At 38.9% G+C, this 25,265-nt stretch overlaps 1 protein-coding gene across 1 annotated transcript in view; it reads right to left on the bottom strand.

The window, feature by feature from the left end:
• Positions 1 to 228: 228 nt before the first annotated feature.
• The window catches only part of POLR3B (RNA polymerase III subunit B), an 82,942-nt gene continuing 57,905 nt past the window's right edge, over positions 229 to 25,265 (bottom strand). The window contains exons 24-28 of the mRNA XM_075501946.1: positions 15,127 to 15,230; positions 14,073 to 14,239; positions 11,635 to 11,748; positions 5,704 to 5,877; positions 229 to 791 (exon numbers count right to left, since the gene is read on the bottom strand). Of these exons, the coding sequence (XP_075358061.1) occupies positions 662 to 791; positions 5,704 to 5,877; positions 11,635 to 11,748; positions 14,073 to 14,239; positions 15,127 to 15,230 (689 nt within the window). The 3' untranslated portion in view covers positions 229 to 661. The remainder of the gene's footprint in view (positions 792 to 5,703; positions 5,878 to 11,634; positions 11,749 to 14,072; positions 14,240 to 15,126; positions 15,231 to 25,265) is intronic.

Here is a 25,265-nt window from a genome sequence, read left to right on the forward strand (position 1 = left end):
ACTGTATAATCACACCACTGCTTGCACACAAATGCACCTGCATGTTGAAATCCCACTCAAAACGTCTGATTTCAAGTTCTCGAGAAAGGAGTTTCATTTCTCTAAGCCTGACACTACTTAACAAAATTTTAACGCTTTAACAAAATGCTTTAGAAATAGGAAAAAGGTTTAGACATTATAAGAAGGCTTTACCATCCTTACACAACCATCAACACATATTCAGGCAGCATTATTTAAAACATTTATTAGTCTTTCATATTACACTGGTCTGGAAAACGTTTTTAACCTCTATGAATAAGATGTGCATTTAGCTCTGCTCAAGCCCTAGTCCAGCAAAGCACTTTTCAAAACCAAGCACGGGGTTGTTTGAAGTGATGCAAGTACTTTGCTGGATCATGACCTTATTCCACAATTCCCACATGTCCTGTTCACTGAGACTAACTGAGGCTTTCGGAACTGCTCCTAGGGTATTCTACGGACAGTCTCCCCCGTCAACTTAAAAACAGGTAGGATATGTAAGGAAGATTTCTTACACTGTCTTGCACCTCCCTTCTACCCACTCAGGTTTTAGCGTTATTCCTGTTCACCAAAAAAATCTTCCAGTTATATATGCTGAATTTCAATTTCTGCAAAGTACTTTTTTCCATCTTTTTCATCTTGTTCATTCATTGTACTTAGCTAGTTTTAGCCTAGGTATGATGTTCATTGACTGCAGTTCTTGGAATAAGAGTTTACAGGCATAAGGTATGCGCAGAGAAGACACATGACATGATGATTTGCAGTAGTGGCACCTAGGGAAACAAACAAAAAGAAAGTCAGAGTTGGTGCATGAATGAAGCTCTGCAGAAAAAAAACAGTTGCCATATCCACTGGTTTCCTTGCCCACCTGCATTTAAACACTGGGCTCAGTCCTAGAAAGAGCCAAGTACTTGAGACACATTTTAGCACTTAAGTCATAACTTTAAGCCCTTAAATAATCTGGCTGAAGTCAATAGGAGCTAAATGTTAAACCCGCACTTTTCTTGGAGGAAAATCACAACGCTCAGTAGCTATCAGGACTGACTTCTACTTCTTCACCACTCACATAACTGCCAACACAAATTCAGCATTGTGTAATGAGAGAAAGGAGGTGAACAAAGCTAAGTATTTCTGAAAACATGGTTAATGGTCCAGTTTCTGTCTTATACATATGTCACAAAAAAGAGGGAGGAAGAAAGAAGGTTGACACTTAGGTTTTTTCCTTATACGCAATTTCACCCTTTAATGTCTCAAATCAGTTCATATTCCAGAAAAGAGGCATCTCTCATCTTACATCTCTCTGTGCGAACAGCCAAAGCTTTAGTCAAGACAGGAAACCAGTAAAACTGCTTTAACACATATTCTTTGTGATCCTTACTCAAATAATGATCGTAAAATCCTGGGGGAAAGGGATTTTTTGTCATTTAGATATAACCTTGACCATATAAGGAATATATAGGCTGGTCACTCAGCCATCTTTCCAGTATCGGGACTCAAATTCAGTGGTGGTAGCAACTGTTTAAGTTATTTCATTTCATACTCTGTGTACACACGAAGGAAATTAAAAATCTTTCCTATAAATATCAGTTTCCAACCTCCCTATTTCCTATTCTCCTGTATATTCCATCTTCTGATTTTGGAGAGTTGAGAAAGCCAGGCCTTTGGGAACACAGAGTAACTCAGCACTTCCTAATGGTCTAACAAAGCTCTTTTTTTGCTTCTGTGTTTCAAATTTATATTTCTGGCATAAAGTCATAACAGTCTGAAGATCCAATTAAGGAAGAATTAGCAAAATTCCTACATCCTTCTGTGGTACAGAATGAGGCTGAGAGTCAACACCTACAATAAAGCCCAATGCTTAGTCACTTGTTTCTGTTACCAGTGAACTTGACCTAGAGCACGTGGAAGTCAATGGGGACAGGTCCAATAAAGTTAGTGAGTGTTAATATGGTTCTTGGTTATGAGAGGTGGCATTAGTCTTCCAGTTACTTTTTCAGACTCTGCTACTTCTCTTTTACAGACATACTTAAAGAACATGTCGAAGAGCTGGTTATTTTCCAAGAAAACTGTGGTTGCCTTGGCCTCCACAAGCTCCATATTTGGTTTTTTTTGTTTGTTTGTTTTTTTTTTTTTTTTTTTTTAAAGCAGGAAAGCTTTCAACCAATGGTACAGAAGCCTTAATTACATTTCTGCAGCTCATGAGGAATGAAGCTTCACTTATTCCCAGTAATTGCTTTGGCTTTATCTAAATCTGACTATAGGCAGTAAGAAGGTAATAGGCTGAACTAGGTGTTTCCCTGGAACAGGCTTCTCCTGTAGACACTGTTACATAGGGGAAATGCCACAGCTAGCATGCCTTTAAAACAGAGTAGACGTCAATTGCAGGTTTAGAACTCCTCCCCTAGTCCAAATTTATAAGGATAGGTCCATTTTTATGGTGGGAGGAAGTGACCTAAACAGAAGCCATTTTCCGATGATAACATAGCAAGCAATTGCTCTCAACGGAAGAAGCCCTGCAAGCCCTGGAAGGCTGGTGAGGCACAACTTTTCTGCTATGAGCAGATGTCTGGCATCTGACTATAGCTACTGGCAACTGAGGAGCAGAGACTACTCACTACACCCAGGCTCAAAGCTATACCATTCTGGGCCTGCTTTGTACTTGGATGGGGATCACCCAGAAAGATTAAGGTGCAGTAAGCACAAAGCACAAAGCTCTGTCAAACAGAGATCACAGAAACTGAAGTACTTGAAAGAGTACCATTTGGTACTAGAATTGATACTAAACTGGACAGGAAAAGGCAACTGTGCCAAGGCTGAATCTGGATCAGAAACAAAATTTTTCTTCATGGATATTTTAAAATGCTCAGACTCTATAGATCGGAATAACTTCTCATCTTATCATCAAAAAAGGACCAAATTCTGCTCATTGCATTCAGTGGAGTCCTGCCCCTGAGCACCTGTACATCAGCAAAGTTGGAAAATTTGCATAAAACTGGTACGTCACAGTAGTTTCTACTGTATTTTTTACAGAGACAAATTCTGTCACTGCCACAACAGTCCACTTCCCCTGCAAAAGCACCAGCTGAGGCCCCAACACTCATCTGCTGTTACCATCTTGCAGAACAACATACCCAGTGGCTAGTCCTCATCTGGGAGGGAGGGCTCATCTTCCTTAAGACAAGTGCCCTTAATGCTAGCCACCAAACAACATGTTTCTGCAAGGTTTCTTGCAGCAATGTCTTATTAATGCCTGAATCACTGAAAAGGCCCGTTTGGAAGTTTCTCTTAATGACTTGGTCTCTACTGTGATGCTCATTATAGGGCCACTTGCTTCAGCTACTGGCAGACACAGCATATGATTTAGCAGAAACTACCTCTTATTGATTACTCTCACACATCAGACAGCTTTTCACAGAATCAGATTGCAAGAATGTCTGGCTCTGTCTGAGAGAGTGGTTTCTTTCAGAGTTATTTAAAAAGAGTTACTAAACTTTGTTACAAACTTCAAAATATGAAATATATTAACACCACCTTAAAAATAAAATGTAATTCTATTTCTAAAGTTCAAATTCCTAATTTTCTTCAAGGCCCCCTCACTTCCTGTGGTCTCTGAAAATCTTCAAGGACTGCTCTGAAAGCCAAGGTCTTATAAAAAAAAATAATTGAACTACATCTGCACGTGAGGTTTTTTAAGGCAGTGGTTTACATATTAAAAGTGGATGGTTGTTTGACTTATGGCATGCCCTTCCTTTCAGACAACTTCCTTCAACTGTTATTTGCATTGCAGTAGTTTTAAGAGACCTGGATCAGAAAAAGGTCTCACTTGTTACATACAGTGTACACACACAAGAAAAACAGGACTCTCAAAAATACTTACTGCACAAAAGCCAGTAGGATGCTGCCGAACTAAAAATCACCAACCACAATAGGATGCACAGAGTAGGCCTTGTCTCTCCTCTCGTTTTCACATGTGTTTACCTACCTCTGTCTGAACTTCTGCTCCACAAGGAGCAGAACTGCTGCTGCTATTAGCAGACAAAACGTGGTGCTTGGTTTCTGGCCAGAAGCCACACGCTTCAGAAGAAAGGTCTGACCAAGAACAGAAATGGTAGCTGCCACTTTTACACATCTACAAACTGAGAACGCACCTGTCTTTCCTATTTCATTATATCACGGAAAAATCACTCTTGAAGCATTGAAGTGAATAAAGTCCAATTTCCTGCCTCTCCCAATAGATTGATATTGATATCCAAGATGTAGCAAGTTTCCAACAATGTTCTTTTGAGGTATTTAGAAATGAATCTTTCTCCTCCTCCTTCCAACTCCCCATCTTCCTCCAACATAAATTTTAGAGTAACTTATAACTTGAACTCGAACCGTTTACTTTTTCCTCCCTTAGTCATGGGATTTAAGGTCACCTGTTTTCACAAAGCTTGTGAAACATTGTATCTCATGAATTCCTATTGGTCTCACAAGTCTGTTTTTCTGCTCAGCAAAACCAAAACCAAGCTAAAGCAAAACATTTCCCTCACCTTTAAAGAACATAAAAAGAAGTTTCCCTATCTTCGAATAATAGTGGTGTATTTCCAGCATGCTACAGGGCAACTTTAAATGTAGCATCTCAAAATTACTGTAGAGAAAAGATGGTTAGAGCAAAGCCCATAGTGTTACACGTGGTGAGCTCCACATAGTTTTGACATCCAGTTTTATGCTTCCCTTACATGGAAAACCAGTTTGTTTGCAGGAGATAAACTCAGTACTGGCTTAGGACTCAGAGTAAGACAGCAAGACCATTAGCTAGTCTAGAGATAAATTTCTCAGGGACAAGGCAGCTGGGCAGAAACCAGCTGAATTTCCAACCAGACTGCTGCTTGTCTCTCAGGCTCCAACATGGGACCGGTGCATTTGTCTGATGCTTCGAAGACGATCTCGTTTTACAAGACTACAAAGCAAAAGGCATTTGGGAGGGGCACAGTCAAAGAAAGCAGTATGCATGTGATTATGAACTCCATAAGTAGAGAAAAGAAAGCAGGAGGTGTTGCTTTCTTCTCCCATTCTTCTGTGCCCACTCTCTCTTCAGCCTTGTGAGGTTCAACATGTGATTGTACCAGGAAGATCTGTGACTAGCCTAGCTAGTAATCTCATTTCTGATGTCAAAAGTCAAGTACATTGACACAGCTATTTTCCCCTTTTCAAAAAATAGATGATATACAGGATTGGGCATTTGGTAATCCCCTGCAAGGGGGTGAAGGAAGGCAGCAGACAGGGCGAAGGTAACCTTTCCCACAAGCACAGCTGGCTGTGGAAGACAATATCTGTGCTCCCACAACAGGAGAGACCCCTGGCCCATTGACTGACTACACACTCACTTTAGTTCTAACTTCAATCAGACCATAACAAAGAACCATCCCTTGTCATCAATTTTCCAAATACCAATTTTCAATGTTGACACTGGTTTTGATTAAGATGCACAGGACTGTTAATTGGTGTCCATGAGCACTTTAAAACTGAGAAGCACTATAACCAAGGGCAAGGTTCTGTCACATAGAGGCATGTTTACCCTGTACCACTTTGCTTTATGCACCTGAGGTCAAGGGTTTTTTTGAGAATACTAAACATGTCACATGCACAAAGTGAGGAGGGGACACCATGATTTACGAAAAGCATTACAGTTAGACAACTTACCAGCCAGAGTACCCCAGCAAGCCACACTGTCCACAAACATCCACTTCAAAGGCATCACTTGAAATCATCAGCCTCTCCAATAAAAGCATGCTGGCTCCATAACCTATCAAACAATCCCGTTCCATCTCTCCAAGACGTAAACCACCATCACGGGATCGACCTTCAGTGGGTTGCCTTTGAAATAAATATTTGAAAAAATGTAGTAAGTATTCCAAGAACATACATTCTACAGCTCTAGGAATGCCTGTCTTCAAACTGTAGGAACAGTACAGGATCAATGGACAACAGTGTTCTACAAACCAGAGATGCTGATCTTGCAAATGTGTTATTCAAGTTGAAGCAATGCATCTTTGCTCTTGCACTAGCAATATGATGTAGTTCTGAGTCTGGCAACTGCAGCATCAGGCCACAACTCTTTACCTCACAGAATATAACTGCATAAGTGAAAACAAAACGAGACCAAAGACTATCCAAGACAATCTGGACACAGATTTGGTATTCTTTTTTGATGAGACATTCATTATAGTTTGTAGCTAACTAAATGAAACAATATTCAGCAGCTAATGAATGAATCATCAAGCTAATGTTTCAGCTGAACTACAGCTAAGACTAAATTCTTAAAATAAAAACATTTTTGATCTGGGAGAGAATACCAAAACAAAGCAGCAAACAAGTAGTATGTATATTACTAACTCATTATTGAAACCCTCCTTTTTTTTTTTTTTAAAGTAACATTTATCTAGTTTATTTTTTTCATGTCAGACAGTTAATATACTAATTTTCATATTGTATAGGTTCCTGGTTTTCTAGTTCCTCAACTCAAATCAAACTCTCATGTTTTGTCTGGAAAGACTTCCTGTCCTCATGGTGCTAGAGGAAAGTTTTAACAAAGCAATGTAAGTATACGCTAAGGATTTTGAGGTAACAAGGCAAGGCACAATATATTACTTAACATTATGACTGTTTAAGCCAATTTTTTTTTGTTGGACACAGAACTTTTAATCTCATTTGTCATTCTGCAATTTCATATAGTATCAGTTCTACTCTCATGTACTAGCACAATGCTGTAGTACTTAGGTTGCAAATATTAGAGTGAACTATGAAGCAAAACCAATCTTAAATTCCTGAAGCACTAACACATTGCATGCATTTTATTAAATGTTTCCATCTTAGTATAATTCCCTGAAACATGACAGCAAGGAGAAGGAATTAAAAAAATATTACTGGCAATCATAAGAGGCTTCACTGCTCAGTGAAACCCCATGTTTTGGTGCTGTTTCTGATACCTGCAGCAGTGTAATCCACCTAGAATATCCAATGACAGATCTGACCCACAACTTTTTCAGTATATTTTGTTTATATTATTTCAAACAACCAAATGTGTTAAGCATACTAAATATATTAAAAATAGGTTTTTGCCAACTTACTGCAACTCAGAGAAAAGGATTTATAAAAGCCTTCAATATCTAATAACCTTTTGTAACAAGTGCAAAAAAATATACCTAAATACCAGACCAAATTATCTTCTACAGATGCAAGTTGTATTTGTTTGGTTTTGTTTGGGTTTTTTTCGGTTTTTTTTTTTTTTTTTTTTTTTTTGGGGGGGGGGGGAGGGGGAAGTGGTTTCCCTTACTCTGACCATACTGGAACCTTAAAACTAATCTGCTTGTAATTCAAATCGTCCTTTTCATTCATATAACATTCTATTTTTTCCCACTGTTGGGAGAATGGATAGAAGTTGTTTACATCCTGATTAAACTCCCTAGGGCCCCCTCCCCAGATGATGGCACCATCACTGTTCAGACACTGTTTTAAAGGACTAACCCTGTGGTGAATGCAGTTCCTCTTCTGAAGTCCCAAGAGGCAGATTTTAAAAGCAGTTGGGGCCTCCAAAGATACAGGCATTTGCTGTGGTGCTAGAAGTGCCTGAGTTGCTTTTACCAACTGACTTCTATAATATTAGTTAATGCACAAGCCTACTTCCAAAAGTTTCACCAGGTGCTGTTCCACAGGATAAAATAACAAAATAGCTTTATAAACGTCAGCCCCAGTAAAGTCTCAATCAAATTAAGGGAGGATAAAACCTCTTTAAAAATGATGCGGTCTCAACTCCAGCTCTAAGAGTTGATATGCCATGGTCTTCCAACAGATACACGATGAAGATTTCTAAGGCAGTTGAAATCCCATTAAAAAACCCACAAAAAGTCCCCCAAAACAAAAACCCCCAACCTGAGTCTTAAGCTCTTAAGTGTTTCACTCCCACTGTCAAAATGACCTCATTAAAACAAAACAAAACAAACAAAATCCTCCCTCCCTAAAAAGTAGTTTTCTGAAGTACTAAAAATTTCAATATTGAGATTGGGACTTTGAAGAGAGTCTATCTTAATGCTCCCTATCAGATTTTTCTTCCGGCTCACATCAGCTTGAAAATTCCTCACACCAAAGGTTGTTTAAAACGTTTAAACAGTATTTATAAAGCATTTGTGCTTCCCCTTTCCTACTATACACATGTACACTGCAGCTGTTGCCCTGGGCAACTACTTTCATTCTTTATTCTAAATATAACATTGTGAAAACAAAGCAGACTCTTGAAAATAAGATTGGGAATATCATTAAAAAGATCTATTTTTCATATTTTAAAAAAAACTCTTAAAATTCTTAAATGCTAAATAAAACACAGTGATTCTTTAAATAAAAAAATAAGGCCAAGTGGTCTTCATACTATTTAACTGCTGCATTTAGAAAAAAGCATAAAACAAATGAACTTCAGTGTTTTTAAGCACATTAAGAATTTATTGGCACTAATTTTGCATTTTCTGGAAGAACAGTGGGTTCAGCTTTATGTCCCCATTCCTTGTTTCATTGGCCAGTGGGAAGAAGTAAGTCTACCACCATGAATAAGAGCAGGCCTTGTAGGTCTCAGCAGATCTCCCTTGTGCCTGTTACAGAAAACCAGTGGCTAACTCAAAATGGAGTCGTTGGCTGAAGCACTGATCTCCAAGAAGTGGAGTATTACCTAGAAAAACACTGCCTGAAGGAGGAGGGTGTACCATGCTCCCACAGCACCAGAGCACAGAGAGGAGCCCTGACCAGTGTCATCACATTGCTCCCTTGCAGTATAATAGGAACTGGCACATCTGATAAGTTCAAAAGACACGCAGATGGCAGCTCTGACAATGTCCATCAAAACAACTATGCATGCAGAAAGCTTATATTGATCTCTTGTAAGGAAAACTAAAAGCAGTTTATCTATTAAAAAGATTTAGCAGGACTGGGTATCTAGGCAACACCATATACAGAACTATGTTTTAAATTAATTGTCAACTACTCGTGGCAAAATAAATTAAGTATTGCATTTCATTTAACAAATACCAATTCAGAGGGCAACATCCTGGAGGTTTTTGACTGTGCTGACAAAGAGTGCTGCTTTGCAATTCTACAAAGTCTTGTTTTAATCAGAACAATATCTAGAATCAGTGACGCTCAAGAAACTCAAGTCTTCTGCCTTATTCCAGATGGAAATATAGCTTTGCTCTGTCAGTTAAGGTACATTTGGTATATAATAAAATGTATTTCAAGACAACGACAGCCAAATTCCATGTTGGAAGCTGTTACAGGATTACTTTAAAAGCAAAAAAACAATGTTAGAGGCAATCTACTCTCCAGGAAGTGCAATGGATGATAAAACAATAGTGAGTATGAAAGCTGGCAAGGCAGACTCTCTCAGCAGAGGCGATGGCAATAACAAAAGTTTAATTAGTTGAGGAGAAAAAAAGAAAATTGCTAAAAGACTAGTCAAGAAGCAGCATAAATTGAACATCCACTAGCTTTCCTGAAAGTCAAATAAAGAGTGCTAGCTACATAGTATGATGCTGCTGACTGGAACAAAGAATTCAAAGAAAGTAAGGGGTGGGGGAAATCACACCACCTTCATCTTTACATGTAAACATTACCTTGACTTGGGATTTAGGTTTCATTTAAATTCAATATCTGTAAACAGCTAAGAAGCTGGGGAGACAATACAAAAGCAGATCAAGGGATCTGGGTAAGCTAGGAGCTCCAGTAAACCAACTGCGTGCACTGTTAGCTAAGGTAGCAAGTTTTCGTTAATCGTGTGAAGCACCAGTACTATGACTAACACACTGAAGATGAGAAAATGGGGCAGACAGCCCTTATTTGGGAATATCACTTATATTCATATAGGCAAGCAGCTGTGGTAGGTAATAATGGTTGTGCTACACTTGCTCTTCTTAATGTGGTTGGTGGAAAAGTTCAGCCAAGAATTACAAAAACTTTTTATGATTTCTCTCCCAGTTCAACCACTGGTATTTACTTCCATGGAAAGTGTGAGACAACTTCAATTTGTCCTAGAGACAGCATGAGGTTGGAAAGCCAAAAGGCACAGGAAATATGCAATGAAAAGCAAAAGAGAAAGATACTTCTGTATCAGGTACAGCAGAGACCTGCCCCTCCATTCTCTAATAGCACATCAACAGGTAGAAGCTGCACGTATTAAGAGGACAGACTTGCTAACTTGTTGTGCAGTCAGGCAAGGCAAGAGAAGTGGATCAGCACATGACAGGAGGCATAAAAATAAATTAAGAATTAAATAATATGAATCATGCTTGTTATAGGGAAGAGTAAGGGCAGGATAGACATGACTTTGTGCTTACATCTCAAAAACACTACAAAAGGGACTGGTCAAAAAGAAGAGTACCGTCATGCAGCAGGTGAGGTATAAATGGCATACCTGATAGTCCAGAAAGACTGGCAAAGGACATTTGGAATAATCTTTGCTAGAATATTCAAGACTAGTTGGCAACTAACTTCCTGGCAAGATTTAGCAAATAATCCTACTGTGATGGAGAGAGGTGAACTGAAGGATCCACTAGAAGCCTCCTCAAAGCAAAGCCTGTGCCACTAAACTGTTTCTTGAGACCCAGGAATATCAGCAATTTAGAACATGAGTGCAAGCAGCCATAAAGCTTGGCTTTAAGGAGAAAAGGTAACATCAGTGAAAGCAGGATGTTTCAAATTCCCTAAAGGTCCAGATAATATAAGCCCACCTCCAGGGGTTTATATTACCTATTACTCACAGTACATCTGCTTGACTTCTAAATTTGACACCAGAAGACATCAACATGGTATTCAACCCTTTTGTTGGAGAGCAAGCCAAGTTCAGGCTTAGTGCAATGATCATGACTCCAAAGGAACTGAGGACATATCTTTAACTGGGCAAATAGAAACGGAGATTTACTGGTGGCATCTCTGTAACTTTTGCAATTTATTAGCGAGAAAGTGCTGTTCTCCTGCATGGTATCAAATGATAACTGTGGACCAGGACATACAACCCTAAATTCAGTTTTAGAGTTGAATGGAAGAGTCTGCAAGGCAAAGTGCAGTAGATCAGGGACACACATTATTCTAATGCTTGTTTGCACTATACTAAGGCCAATGCATTTAGTTTGCCTTGACAGGGGAAAACATGGGCCGCATCAATATTAGCCTGCTGAATACCAAAGGATGCTGAAATATTAAAAGAAATTTCTTCCTTCTACTCATACCTGATTTTGTAAAAGTACAAATATTAAAGAAAAGAAAAATCCTCCTAAGATACCTACGATATGAGCAATCTGACAGGAAAGGGCCACAGTGTGCATTGTGAATCAGCAGATGGTATTTTTACCAACTGCTAACAGAAATCTGAGAAGCAAACTCAGTTTTGGACCACATAGAGCACACCTGGACATTCAGAACAACGTCCTGCCACGGTCTACTGTGAGAGCTTTTAGTCTGTAACAAGTGTATTAACAGGTAATAGCATTTTGTGTCAAGTATCAAAAGGTAAACAAACGTCATTTTATATCCGTCAGTCAGCTGGGCACACTTCTGAATGTACACAAGAATTTTGTGCTTAGCCTGTAACAATACCTGGTGAGCACTGCTCTGGGTCCTCGAGCTCTTGCATGCATTTTATCCAACACCATGTGCTTTAGTTTCTGGTAATACACAGGGCCAAAATAGATATATGCTTCCAAAGGTTCCCTGAAGGAATAAAAAACAAAACAAAACAAAACAAAACAAAACCAATATTCACAGTTAGCACATATTTGCCTTAAGAGACACAAGAGTGTCGTGTACAGGAGGGATCTGAAACAATTTGGGAATCATGAGCCTTAGAAAAATGTGTTTAGGCTTTCAGGGCAATCAGTCTGAAAACCCCACAGGGAACCCTTTTGGACACAAGAGCAGCACACTTCCAGCATCACATACTGCTGTATCCACCCTAGCAAGGAACAAGCTCCTGAACTCTGGCCATGCGCCGTGCAGACATGCTGCTGTAGCTGCAGGTACCGGTTTCAGCTGTAACATGTTAAGTCCTCCTTCTGTCTGTGCAGGAGTGTTTCAATAGTGTCATCAGTAACCAATAAAGACTGTAAATGTGTCAGACCCTGAAGAGTGACTTAAGATATTTCTATTTACATTCCTTCACTTTACATCATTCACACACAAAACAAAGGTAAGCATATATATAAACAAATACATGCAGCATAAATGCTCAAAACATCATTTTTATACGAGCACTTTAAGGAATTTGCATTTGCAAGGATAGCTTAGCACTGGCACACTATGGGCTTGACAATCTTCCCATCCACTAACTCTCCCTGCACACCACTTTGAAGGACAACCCAATACCCAGATGGTTGAAAGCCCTCCCTGAGCGGCTGTGCACCAGCACAGCTGCCCCTGCAGCGCTGCTCAGCAGCTGTATCCATAGGACAAAAATCGTTGCCCTAGCTGGCACTGGGGACTCAGACAAGCTGGGCTCTTGAGAACCATGTTTAGGCACTAGCATCAGCTTGGGAACATCTGTAAGCCGTACGGAGGGTGTTACTCCATTCTACGAGCTGCAGTAACGGCTAAAGATTTCTGTGTTTAAAACACCCCCAACTGTAAGAACAGCATATGCACCTAAAGATCAGAAAGCAACAGTTGAAAGCACTCAGTCATTTCCCAGCTACCACCTTCAGCACTAAGAACAACCAGATTTAACACAGACAAACAAACTCAGCACTGCCACTGATTTCTTTACAAAAAAAAAAGTGTATGTGCAATGTAAAAACAAGCAGGAGACAACAGTATTGCACCTCCCATTCAGAGTCATTACTGACATGATGCAGTGTCATTCCAAAAGCTGCCTATTGAAGAAAATAATAAAACTAGACATTTGGAATTTGCAAACTTCCACATTGTTATGAAATTTGCCTTCACATTTCATAACAAATAGATTAAGCATGCGAAATTTGCTTGGAAGAGTATCAGTATCCTAAAGCAAAGTCTCTAAATAGGGTACTACAAAGTTGAAGTTTGGGGACAGGGGATTTTTAGAACTAGATGATTTTATTCTCCCTGGGAGACAAGATTAGTCAGATTTGTTAAAAGTTACCATGATGTACCAACAGAAAGTGTTTCAAACACCAGGATACTTGATATACAATTTATGGAATATGGAGTGGGTAAGAAAAACAAAATCATCTGTCTGAAACAAAAAGAGAAACAACATACGGAATAAGTTGGTAGGAAAAGAAATTAAAATAAAAAGTATTTAAAAAAAGAAAACAACTTACAAAAGAGACCTAAAGACCTTGTTCCTTGAGAAGAAGGGGACTGGGAGGATAATAAAAATAGCAGGAAGGTAGGATTAAGATACATTTTGGAGGGCAGGCATGTGAAGCCATATGGCCTTTTCCTGTTCCTAAACTATCTTATGTTCTTTGAACTCTGTGTCTCAGAAGCCAGTCTGATCAACACAGCAGGAAGTTTGCAGATTAGAGTATTATGCCAGACTGAATCATTGTGTAATCGAAAGAAGAAAAAAAAAAAAAAAAAAAAGAAAAAAGAGCACACACAAAATATTCCCAAGGAACAGACACCTGCCTCCAAATCCGTATTTTACAGTACTATTAAAGTCAACATGAAAATGCTTATCTGATTCCAAGCACATGTAAGATTTACTGCCACAGAAACTTGAAATTTCTTACAATCTCTCAGAAAGAAAACCTTGATTTTACCTTTTTTGTCACGCAGTAGAAGTTGGGAAATTTTCATATGTACTACAAGGGCCATTCACATTACAGCCACGCAAATACTAGTAATTCTTAAAATGTGGAACCACAAAATACTTGTAAGAAAAAAAAAAAAGAAAAAAGAAGTGCAGCTTTCTTCAGCCCCTTCCCTCCATCTCATAGAGCAGTTTGCAAATAAGAGAAAGTTTCTGAGCTCTGAGACATAAGAATATTTTTCAGATGTGTCTCAATGGGATTTTCCCACTCTCCTGAAACACCTAAATCTATACAGCAGATTCTTACCCAGTGATACCAGATGTTACGTAGTCCTTCCCTAGGTAGTTATAACCATGGCGAATAAGATCTTCACACACATCCTTAACTTTACTGCCTCCAAAAGCTGTTCCATAGTGAAATCTGCCATCGAGGACCCCAGCCTTTCCCGCCAGGAGTTCAATTAACTTTCCTACCTGTGCAGAGAAAAGCAGAGTTAACAGCCTGCTCACTAGCACAGGCACATTGCTGGATTGGTCACAGGATAAGTTAGCCAGGCAAAGTGTCCCAGATGGCAGCCTGGGTTATTGCATACAATGGGAGGAGTGGAAGAAGCCCAAGAACAGGGAGTACTCCTGTGTGAAGGGGGAAAACTGGACTCATCGCAGGGTCTGGAAACATCTTTAAGTTCCAGAGTCAGGCAGCTCCATTTTTTCCAGTTGTCTGGAAAATGAGCAGGATCCAGTGTGGCCTGCTGCTCTAGGAAACAGCCTCAGAGACTGACATGCTACAGTGCAGCAGGGGGAACAGAAGGAAAGAAGCTAACAAAGAAAAAAAGATCAGAGGCTGTACAAAGTAATCAGTAGAGGTCCCATATAAAGGCCACGCTGTGAGGTATTTAGTGTTACCCTGCAGCACAGGTGCAAGAGTTGCATCAGTTCCAGGGAGGCATGTGTTATGTAAGAAGTTACATAGGTCTTGAACTATTATTGAAACTCCTCTCCAACCTTCACCTCACAGTCTGCCCCAGCCGGCTTAGTGGGCACAGGCAACAGGGAAGGAAGAGGGAGAGCAAGAAATTTTCAAACAGAAAGGGTGCAGTTGCTTTCCTATTAGCTTGATACAGAACAAAATGAGAATGATGCACAAACAGCCCGCATCCCTACTCCTTTTACAGTAGAATGTTTCAAAACATGCAAAACAGAGGGCTGAATACTTATAGGAGAGCAAGCACATGGCATGACGACTGGAGAATATTCTCAGTGAAACCATGTTTCAAACTTTTTTTTGTTTCTTCCGGCTAATCTACTTCACTTTCCCTACCAGGGGACACTGTCTCTTTAATCGTAACATAACCACTAACCGTCATACGCGATGGGAAGCCATGAGGGTTCATTATGATATCTGGGCAGATTCCTGTATCGCAAAATGGCATGTCTTCCTGAGGAACAATCAGTCCACACACCCCTGCAGAAGAGAAAACATTTCAATTCACAAACAGCAAACCACCAGCAGGGCTGACGCTCATCACCAGATTTTCTTTAGTGTTTTCCTCCTCCTCTCTTTCTCATGGATCACTTTTTACCCAGATTCATTACCATGACCACTGCTCACAACCTGCAGGCTAGAAGAGAGCCCTTGTGACAGGACTGGCAAAATTAGCATATCCTTACATAATGCTCCCAGTGATTTGTGAGTTAGCAAATTAGGGAAGAAAGCTTTAGATACAGTTTTCAGAGGCAACCAGAAACTTCTGACCAGTCAGACTGAAACATCTCAAGGGAGACCTAGCTTTTAAAGCTGATGCTATAATTTCCTCCAAAAAAATGAAGAAATTAGGCCTCTTACAGTACCTCTTTGGACATACAAAATTATTATTGATTTGAAATTTGTTTATCATATGTATCTTTGCTAAATACTATGAATAAAAACAAATCAAGTCAGGACTTTGACAGGGACTGAGAGGAGATGAGTAGAGGAAAATTAAAAAAAAAACCAACCCACACAAAGATCTTTTCAGGTAGCATTCATTTGCTATGCAAAGACTGCTTTTGACGAATTACAAAGTACAATCGGCTCCCCAGACTGCTTATAGTTTGCCAGTCCATGAACACAAACTGTACCTTTAAAAAGTTTTGGAAGCTTTTTTAGCCTCCATCAGTATTGGGTGTAAAACAAACAACACACCCCCCCCCCAACTCTAAAACTAGGAAAGATTAAACAGAAATATGAAAACTCATTTAAAATAGTCTATCATACATCCCAAAATTTTCCTTCCAACCCTCAGAACTGTTTCTACAGTGAATTCTGCAGATCAAAATACTGCAGCTATAAATGACTAAGAGGTCTAACATTCAAATTCAGGTGCTAAAATGCAGCTACTTAAGCCCATACTCCTTTGAACCAAAGCTACTGTTTCAGTTGGACAATTTCTTCCAGAAGCTCTTAGAGCTGAAAAAGTCTGCAAGCTGTTTGAGATCAGCCTGCTGCAACTGCCAGAGCACGCTTTGGGAACAGTCCTGGAGCGGAGGGGGCTCCTGGAAGACTGAGGGTGCTGGTTACATCCCTAAAAAGGCATCCCCCAACCAGCCAGTTCACAGGGGGATATTGGCGTCTGCTCAGGAGGGAGCTCCTCTTCCACTGTCCAAGCAAGACAGGGATAGGTGTATGGGACAGTAGCTAACAGAATGAGAATGGCAAGTATGGGGGAAGGGAGCAGAAAAAGAAAAAAAAAAAGGATTGGAGCATCTGGGGCAAGGGGTGGTGGTGTTATATTTAGTTTTTAAACCTACTGAAACTAATTTTCATTGTTCTGTTATGATAAATCAATAACATCCTTCTACCCCTCCCCAACAAGCAGCAATCATTTGCTGAAAATGAAAAAAAAAAAACCAACCAACCCACTGTCTTGTGCGCACAGCTTTTTTTATCCTAAAATTGTATACATAAATACTTGATCATATATGTATTATGGCATGTACATTTTGCCTTATTCGCATTTACTTCTAAGAAAGCTTTAGGTTGCATCTGGACTTCACGGCACCTGTAAGCCAAAAATTAAATCTTAGCTAACTTAAAATTACTTTAGGCTCTGAAAACCTTTTATATGCCAAGCTGGTTCCCATAGCAGACAGCCACTGTGTTGTTTGTTTTGTGTGAAAGTGAATGATAAAAGATCCATGAAATCGACACAGAAAGGCAGAACAGCAGAAAGAACTGAGGGCTCTCCATCATAGCGGCTTCTACCCTCCGCTGACTTGTATAACAATGGGACCTACACACCCAACTGCAGATCTAACACAGCTGTGCATTTCATTAGATGAAGAGCACTAGTGACACAAGTAAATAATTAACTTATTCTGGTCCGCTGACTGTGGTTATGAGACCAGTCATAGCTGACAGATTTTAATACAAGTTAACACAAAGACAGCATAATGAGCTTAGAAGTTAAAAACAAAATATTTAGACAGAATCCAGCAATGTGAAGCTCACTGGGCCATTTATAAAGTTTCTATTTTACAGAAGGGAAAAAAAAAAAAGAGAGAAAGCTATAAAACCTCAATTCTAAGCTTCTGTATTTTAAGAAGCCACTGAGTTTATAACAGATCTATAGCATGCCCATCTGTATTTAGAGAACAGGACAGAGAGAAGCTTCTTCCTGCCCTTTGTTTTACAAAAGTTCATTCTTTCTCATAAAAAACTTTTTAAAAAGCTGGAAGATATCTTTCCTATATACAATGCTACCTCTAAAAGCAAGTAACTGCAATTAATTTAAAAACGTAAACTTGATTTAATTTTGCAGTCTCTTGCCTTCAGAAACTCTTCAGAGACTAATGCTTGCAGGTCTGCACTGTAAGCTCCTGCATTTTCTACTCTTTCAGCCCCAATCGCTGAGCCAGGGTTTGCAGCAGGGCAGTAAAAGACAAGCCTAGCAGTTCTGCATTGCCGAGCAGCTGCAAAAAAGTGATCAAGTGAATTAATCCATATAAGTGCAATTATCACTTGCAACTGGTTAATAAAACAGTACAGGAGAAAAGAAGAGGCTGGATTTAAGACAGCCTCAAGTTCCAAATGTTGCCCTGTCCAAGTATAAACTGCATTTCACAACCGAGCTGCTCAACTACTCCCCACCCAATATTCATAAATAGGACACAGCCAAACTAGTAGGTAACTTTGCTCTGTGGCTCTTACTACAGGTTATTAAGATTTCCTAATTGTCACTGATTTAGACATCACATGAAAATTGTTCCCAAGCATTCACACAGGACATACAAAATAATTTTATTTCATTCATTTCTCTTCCCCTCACAATTTTTATATGCTACATCTGAAATTTAGCAATACAATTTCAGACTAAATGCTACACTGCGATGGGCCTGAATCTGCTCTCATCTATACATTCTGGAGTTCTCATCGAGGACCAGAATCAAACATTAACCACCAGAAAAGGCTGCAATTATTTTTCCAGACAAAACAAAAAACAGTATTTTTTTTAAGGTGTGGCCTAACAAGAGGGTTTTATGTTTGAGCAAGAAAGCATCTGGCAGCTTGCTACATCTCATTTCTTTTCAATTGAAAAACAAATTGAGCTCTAGAAAAAAAACTTTGTATATCAATTTCATAATGTCACCTTAGATGAAAAATTAGTGAAAATGCTAACAAATTCTTTTAAGATATACCTCTCAAAAAAAAAAAAAAAAAGTGGATTAATAAGCATGGCAGTTTACTGCAAGGGTAACAGTGTTTTTCGATGCTATTGTATGCCAGCCAATAAATGACAGCCCTCTGACTATGCACGATGGCCCCCATCCTCACACGCTATCTGCATCAATCCTGCCAGCATCTCAACACCCATGTACCTCCACAAGGCCCTGACAGAGCATAAAGATCCTCTCACCCCTGTACTTTTGTCTTTTGGGAGTTTCTTTTTCTAATCAGGAGAAATTCAGGTTTCCAAAATTGATATGTTTTATGTGGTTGCTTTTAGAGTTTGCTGACAAACACGATATACACAGACTTGTAAAACAGCAGTTCAGCAGAGAGGGGGAAGGGGGGCGGCAGGGAGGGGGCAGGGACAAAACACAACAGTATGGGAAAGTTTTTCACCAGCTCCGATAAGATGCCTTCTATACACACACATGCCAAATGAAAAAAAAATCATCAAATAAGTCAAAACAACCTAATATAGAAAACTAATTACTACCAGCAGGAGGGACATTAGAGAGCAAAGGAGACTAAGTGAATAGAAGCAGCAGTAATACCAGTTTCTATCAGGAAGATAAAAAGAAGCGCATTACTAAATGTGCTTGTTTACTTATTCTAATGATACGGGAAGTAAAAGAGCTAAAACTAACTTGAAAGGCATCTATTTTAGATTTACCAGATTTGTCAGAATTTGGAAATACTCCTGAGAAATAAGACTACGTCACATAATTAAGAGGAGTTGTAGCTGTAACACAGCGCCGTATACTGTGAACAAGTGACAAGGATATTTGCAAAAATTAGTGACGTTAAACAAAAATGTACATCTGCTTCAAAACTCTCTAATTACATACTGTGTTGGCTAACTAAGCATAAAACAAGACCAGGAGAAAAAAGTGCTGCATCACATAAGCTTTGTTCAATATTGAATCATTCACTGATCTATCATATCACTTGCTACATCCCATTTGACATAAGAGGTAAAGAGAACAGAATTAAAATTAACAGATAAATAATGCATAAGTAAACTTGATTAGTTTTCTTATTAAAAACATCACTCTAAATGAGAGGAGGTGCTAGAAGACAATACAGTTTGTACACTGCTTTCCCATGAGCTGCTGAATGGTCTGATGTGATAAATTTGCATAGTCTGAAGCACACAAAGAGCTGATTAATTGAAACCCTTACAATGCTTCTGGAAGCAGCTATTGTAAAACAATAACCATAGGAACTTTACAAAATACACATGGCTGAATGAGTCAAGAGCTTAATAAAATGTGTGTTCAGGATACACTATTTGGAAACAGAATTAGAGATTTTTATTCTGTGCCATAAAATGCTAAATCACCCTAATTTCAGAGGTTCAGTTGAGGATTTACTGAAAAGGTCAGAAGGTTACCTGTTTGCTGCTTGAGATAAAAAAATGCTGTAATTTTCTTCTTAAGACAGCAAGCTAAGCACCAGTTTTGTTAAAAATAAATAGAAAAAATGGTATGAGAAATTTTAATGGTATTCTGACATCTCATTTTCTCATATTCAACTTCTGAAGATAAAAATAAGGTAAGAAATTCCTACTTTTCCTGATGCCTAATAACTACTAATCATCCCACATTCCTGCAGTTGATAACAGCAAATACTTTTTAATGCCACTTCAACCATTTAATTCCTATAAACCCACTGATGTTTTATTAGAGATAAAGTACTAAGTCTGACTTGTAGCATGGGGGAGTATGACACAAGTAGCTATTTAAAACTAACATCTTACTTTACATGTTCTGCTTATACGTACTGTACAAGTGCCCATTAAAAGGAGAAAGACAAGTTGTTCTCAACTATGAAGTTAGGCAAGCAGAAGGCAGGTGCTCAAACTAGCAAAAATTTTTAAAATTAAGCAAGGTCAGACTTTGGTAGATAAGCGGTATTGTCATGAAGTTTATGTAGTTGACAATGCTGTGAATGGATTTTGTTTTGACACTAAAGAATATTGTTCATTTAGGAAAACAAAGACCATCTTTCATGAATTTAAACTTGCTTCCTTGTCTTTAGAGTTGTTTAAGTGCAGATACTTCAGAAAGGTTTAATCCTTTATCTTAGATCTTCAGCTATTAAAAAGCTTCTGTTTGCCAGTTCAAACAACCTCTTGCTTAAATACAGTTTTTCCACTCCTCAGGAATACTGTTCAGTATTGCTGCTTAGTTCTGTGATCTACAGGACCTTTGTTGGAGGTGTTAATCCTTTTTCACATGAGAGACTGAGAAATGTTCTTTCAGAGAAGTGATATATTGCTTTTTTTCACATCAAAGGAGCCCAACTTTTTCCTCATTGTGACTTGTAGCAAACCAAGAGGAAATCTGGAAATATAATAATTTAGTTTGTATGGAACTCAGATGAAGCTTCTTTAGCTTAACAATCCTTTAGCCTTCTGTGCTTTGAAATGTGACTTTGCTTGAAGAATGCAAGATTAAAAAACAAAATAATTAACCAAAAAAGTTTCTTTATCCTTCCGGAAAAAATATGATGCAATATAGTTAAAACAAAGTCCTACAGCTCAAGATAAGTCCTCCCTGGTAGGTATATGTTTTTTTGTGAAACATTAGAAGCTAAAAGGGCTTATAGACTAAAGTGACAGTCCCACTCCCAAAGATCTTACTGCAATATCCAGTTTGAAGATGAATATTGAGATAGAGCAAAATATTTGCTGGTGCGTTTCCCAACACAACGTGATGGCGTCATTTGGGTTTTTTCTCCTCCTCATACACTTCTTTGTTGACAGGTCTTGAAGGAAAGGCTAGCTTTTACAGGCAGTTTGGAAGAAGTGTACTTAAAACGTAGACTTGAGTGAAAAGAGGGTGTGGTGGACAGGCCAGAAGTGGTGACCCATGCCAATACAGTGTTCACATGTGAGATGACACAAAGAACGTAGCAAACACAGAGGCAGCGGCATAGATCTGTATTACTAGAGAGGCCTACAAAAATCTACCTACATATTTAACGAAAGGCTCTTATGTAACAAAAGGCTAAAGGTTTGTTTTAATCTGACAGATTAAAGAGATTTAACCTGTCATATCCCGGACACTTTCCAGTTCTGTTAGTCCGCTTCTTTCTGCCCCAGCGACAAAGTATAGCTTTGGAATACAAATCAATTTGGGATACAAGAAAAACCCATGAAAAAAACTTGAGAAATGTGGTTCGTGCAATCTCTTATTTTGCACATATTTAATTATTTTAAAACTACTACTACAATTCCAGGAAATCAAATCTCATCTTCATGGATTCCTTCCAGAAAATAAAAATACTTCACAGAAAAGATTGACAATACAAAAAGGAGAGAAAGCATGTTTCTCTCCTTCTCACTGAATCAAGGTACTTGTTAGTTTAAGCTCATCATAGGTTTAAATGGCCCTATGATGGGCTTAAAGCTAACATTCACAAATTAAACTTGAAGTGGTAATCACCTGCATTCAGACGAAGATCAGAGAACAAATTCAGGGCTAATTAAAAATTCTCTCAATGGAAAATGTTAAATTGTTAGTATTATGACTTCTGTTTCACAGTTGTCTATATTCCTCTGTTATGACTGATCCTTCCCTGATTTGATGTCAGAGAAGGATGATACTAGCTATATTTTTAAACAGCTAGCAAAGGAGATTTTCCCTTTCCTTTTCATGCCTTTTCTCCAGTTCTATCATTGCCTGTAATCGAAGACTAATGTCAGTATCTGCTTCTTCACTGTATACAGAAGTTGCAAAACAGTAAACTCCACTGTTCTTGTCAGTATTTTTTTTCTTGGTATCTAGCCCATGTATCTTCTCCACTAAGCACATTTCTCCTTTCTCCCATTTATTGTAACACCTTTTCCCATAATGTACTACAAGCCAGTGAACTGCAAGGTCTACTACCAGGAAGGATGTGTATCCTAGTAGAATGTAATAATTTAGAATATGATCACGCCCCCGATCACAAGAGATTACTACAGATTGATGTACTGGACACGTAACAAGCACACGCCTGCGAACTCTGTAACACAACTGTTGCAATGTTCCCACTCATAGCTCCAAAACCAAGCTGAAAGGGACATTTGCTATTCTGAACAATTGATGGTTTTGGCTTATTATTGTTATAGGTCCAAAGCACAGATACATGGGGGATCAGTCATTCTAACCTGATGCAATGCCAGGCATAATTACGGGAGCCCTCAAAGTTCCCAACAGCATTTAGGATGTTGTTTTTCGTTACCATGGGATTTACACAGGTATTTTACTTCGGAAAATAAAATATTACTAACTTTCTATGGCTTTTGGAATATTAAAGAAAATACTACCAGATTCCAGTACAGTGTATATTAGTTGTTTGTGCATTTGACCATGAATATCAGGGTTTGATGAGTAGCAAAAGTACTCATGAGAAGTCTGTCCTTCAAGACCTCTAAAATGAGCTTGCTATAGACTGTGAGATGCCTTATGTGCATTTAGTGGCACGGAAGGCCCTCTGCTCCCTAAAGCCATATTGCAGCCTGCCTGGCACAATTCTGTTTCCTTCTGTCATTCTTCCACTTCCACCTTTCTCCTCTGATGGTTCTAGATTTGCGGAGCACCCTTTTTCTTGACTTTTGGAGAGGTATGAAAATCAGTTCCATTTAAATCCTGTTCAACTAACTATTTCAATAGGTGCACATCAATAGCCCAAGCCAGGAGAAAAATCTTACCTGCTTAAATTTTTCATGCAAATGTCCATAAATATTTATCATGATTAACTGAGTAGCTTCTTTAATATAATTTATAGGCTATTTTTCTTTTAATTCTAGTAAGAAAATTTGTCCTGCACAGTACTTATAACAGTACTGCATGATATTGTTATATAATAACTTGCAGCTAAAATGCTGCATGCCACTTATAAGGAGAAAGGACTAATTCGACGAAGCTCAAAATATATGAAGAAGTGGGCTTTGCTCTAGAAGTGGCTATAGGCTTGAAAGTACTGCACATCTTCATTGTGTATGAGATTAAAAAATTATTTGAAAGACACTTTACACAAAATCTTCCTGAAGGAGAATCTTCCTGGAGAGAAGGAAGGAATGGGGCAGCTGAACCATTCCAACTGCTCAACTCTTTCTATTTGCCTCTGAAACTAATGATCTTCCCTCTCACTTACCAAAGCTATCCTATATGGCTGTAGTGCAAGAATTAGACTGGATTTTAAAAGGAAAGTCAAGAATGTACTGCTGCTTCTTTACTTTTTTGAAGCCTTCAATAGGTACTGGTTTCCAAATCACTTGGGGACTCAGTGAGAATCACTTCCTATTTTTAGATCAAAAGCCATCTTGAAAATACAATCAGGAAAAATGTTCCAATGCTTATCAGAAGAGTTTCTATTTCTTAATGACAGCAGAAACATGGAAGGATTTCTTGAGAATACAGAGTTTCAAGAACCAGTTTTATGGGTCTATGGAAAGATACTGTGGAAGTAAGGGTGATCTTGGAGAGAGCTGGACGTACTGAGAAAGCCTGTGTTGACTGTACTCCATAGAAAACACACACAAAGAACTTGAGTCAACATCTGGTAACAGCTGACATTAATGATGTTTGATGACAACAGATGGCATTACTGCCTTTTGTAACCATTTCACCTCTTTTGATTGATAGGTTTGCTCTAGGTAGATGTCCTGATCACTAAACCTGGAGACTACAGAAACGAAGATTACTGTGGCTAGCCCTGCATCTCACGACATCTTTCACTTCAGTTACACCTGGCCACCTCATTGCCACTGATGCTTATGTACTTCCATAGCCCCAGAAAGTCATAAATGACCTCAAGTTTGACTTCAAGCTACACATGTGAGTAAAGAAGTATATAGTGGCATCGAGCATTATAAAAATGACTTCTTACTTGTGGCCTGGGGTCCATCTGTAAGCAACCGCTCTTCATACCTTTTCCAATCATGCAGGCATTGAATATGCTGGAGCTGATTCCATTTAACCTTCATTTAAGAGAGCTCTAGATGTGGATACTGCCTGTGTACTGGTGACATTTGTTGCAGTTTCATCTCTTTTCACTGGCTCAGATCTACATATGGATGTTGTGCAAGTACCAGCATATTTGTCCTGTGCAGTACAATACTGTGCAGTACTGTTGTAAGTACTGTGCAGGACAACTCCAGGGCATATTTGCCTACAGAGTTCTCTGGTTCTGCTCCAATAATGCAGGATGTGAATCAGCACAACAAGGTCAAACCCAACATGATGCTGGGAGTAGAGTGGGACCGTGTCACAAACTGCTGAAAGGGTCGCTTTCAGGGTGCTTCTCCTAACAAAAAGCACTCTCTCTTCCATGCATCTTCTGACAAAGAAACACTGCTCACGAAAGGCCAGTTTGTTTGCAAGGCAACGTCCCTTAGCTAGTATCATAACTTGATGTATTACTGCAAAGTTCATTGACTACAACTAGTTTTAAGTATTAATGTTTCAAATCTAAACACTGTCCTCCTTTATTTCCTCAGTTCCCTCCCTCTGCCCTCCACACAGACCTAGCGGATGCTTGTGTTACCAGATGTAAGAGGTTGGTGTGCTTTATACTCAATGCTCTGGTTCCAGTTCCTCAGAAATCAAAGCAAGGAAGTAAGGATTTTTTTATTCCAGTAGTTATTAAGACAGTATCACATTTGCCCAGTAACAGGAAAGGCGTGTATGTGCTGCAATGGAAAGGATTTGGTAATATCAAACTCCTTGCCTCCCCACCACATCTGACAAGAGACTGAGCAATGTTCTCAAACCAAAGTAAGACCTAAAAATGTAACAAGATTAC

This window comes from Mycteria americana, chromosome 1 (assembly GCF_035582795.1).
Source record: "Mycteria americana isolate JAX WOST 10 ecotype Jacksonville Zoo and Gardens chromosome 1, USCA_MyAme_1.0, whole genome shotgun sequence".
NCBI classification, from domain to species: Eukaryota; Metazoa; Chordata; class Aves; order Ciconiiformes; family Ciconiidae; genus Mycteria; species Mycteria americana.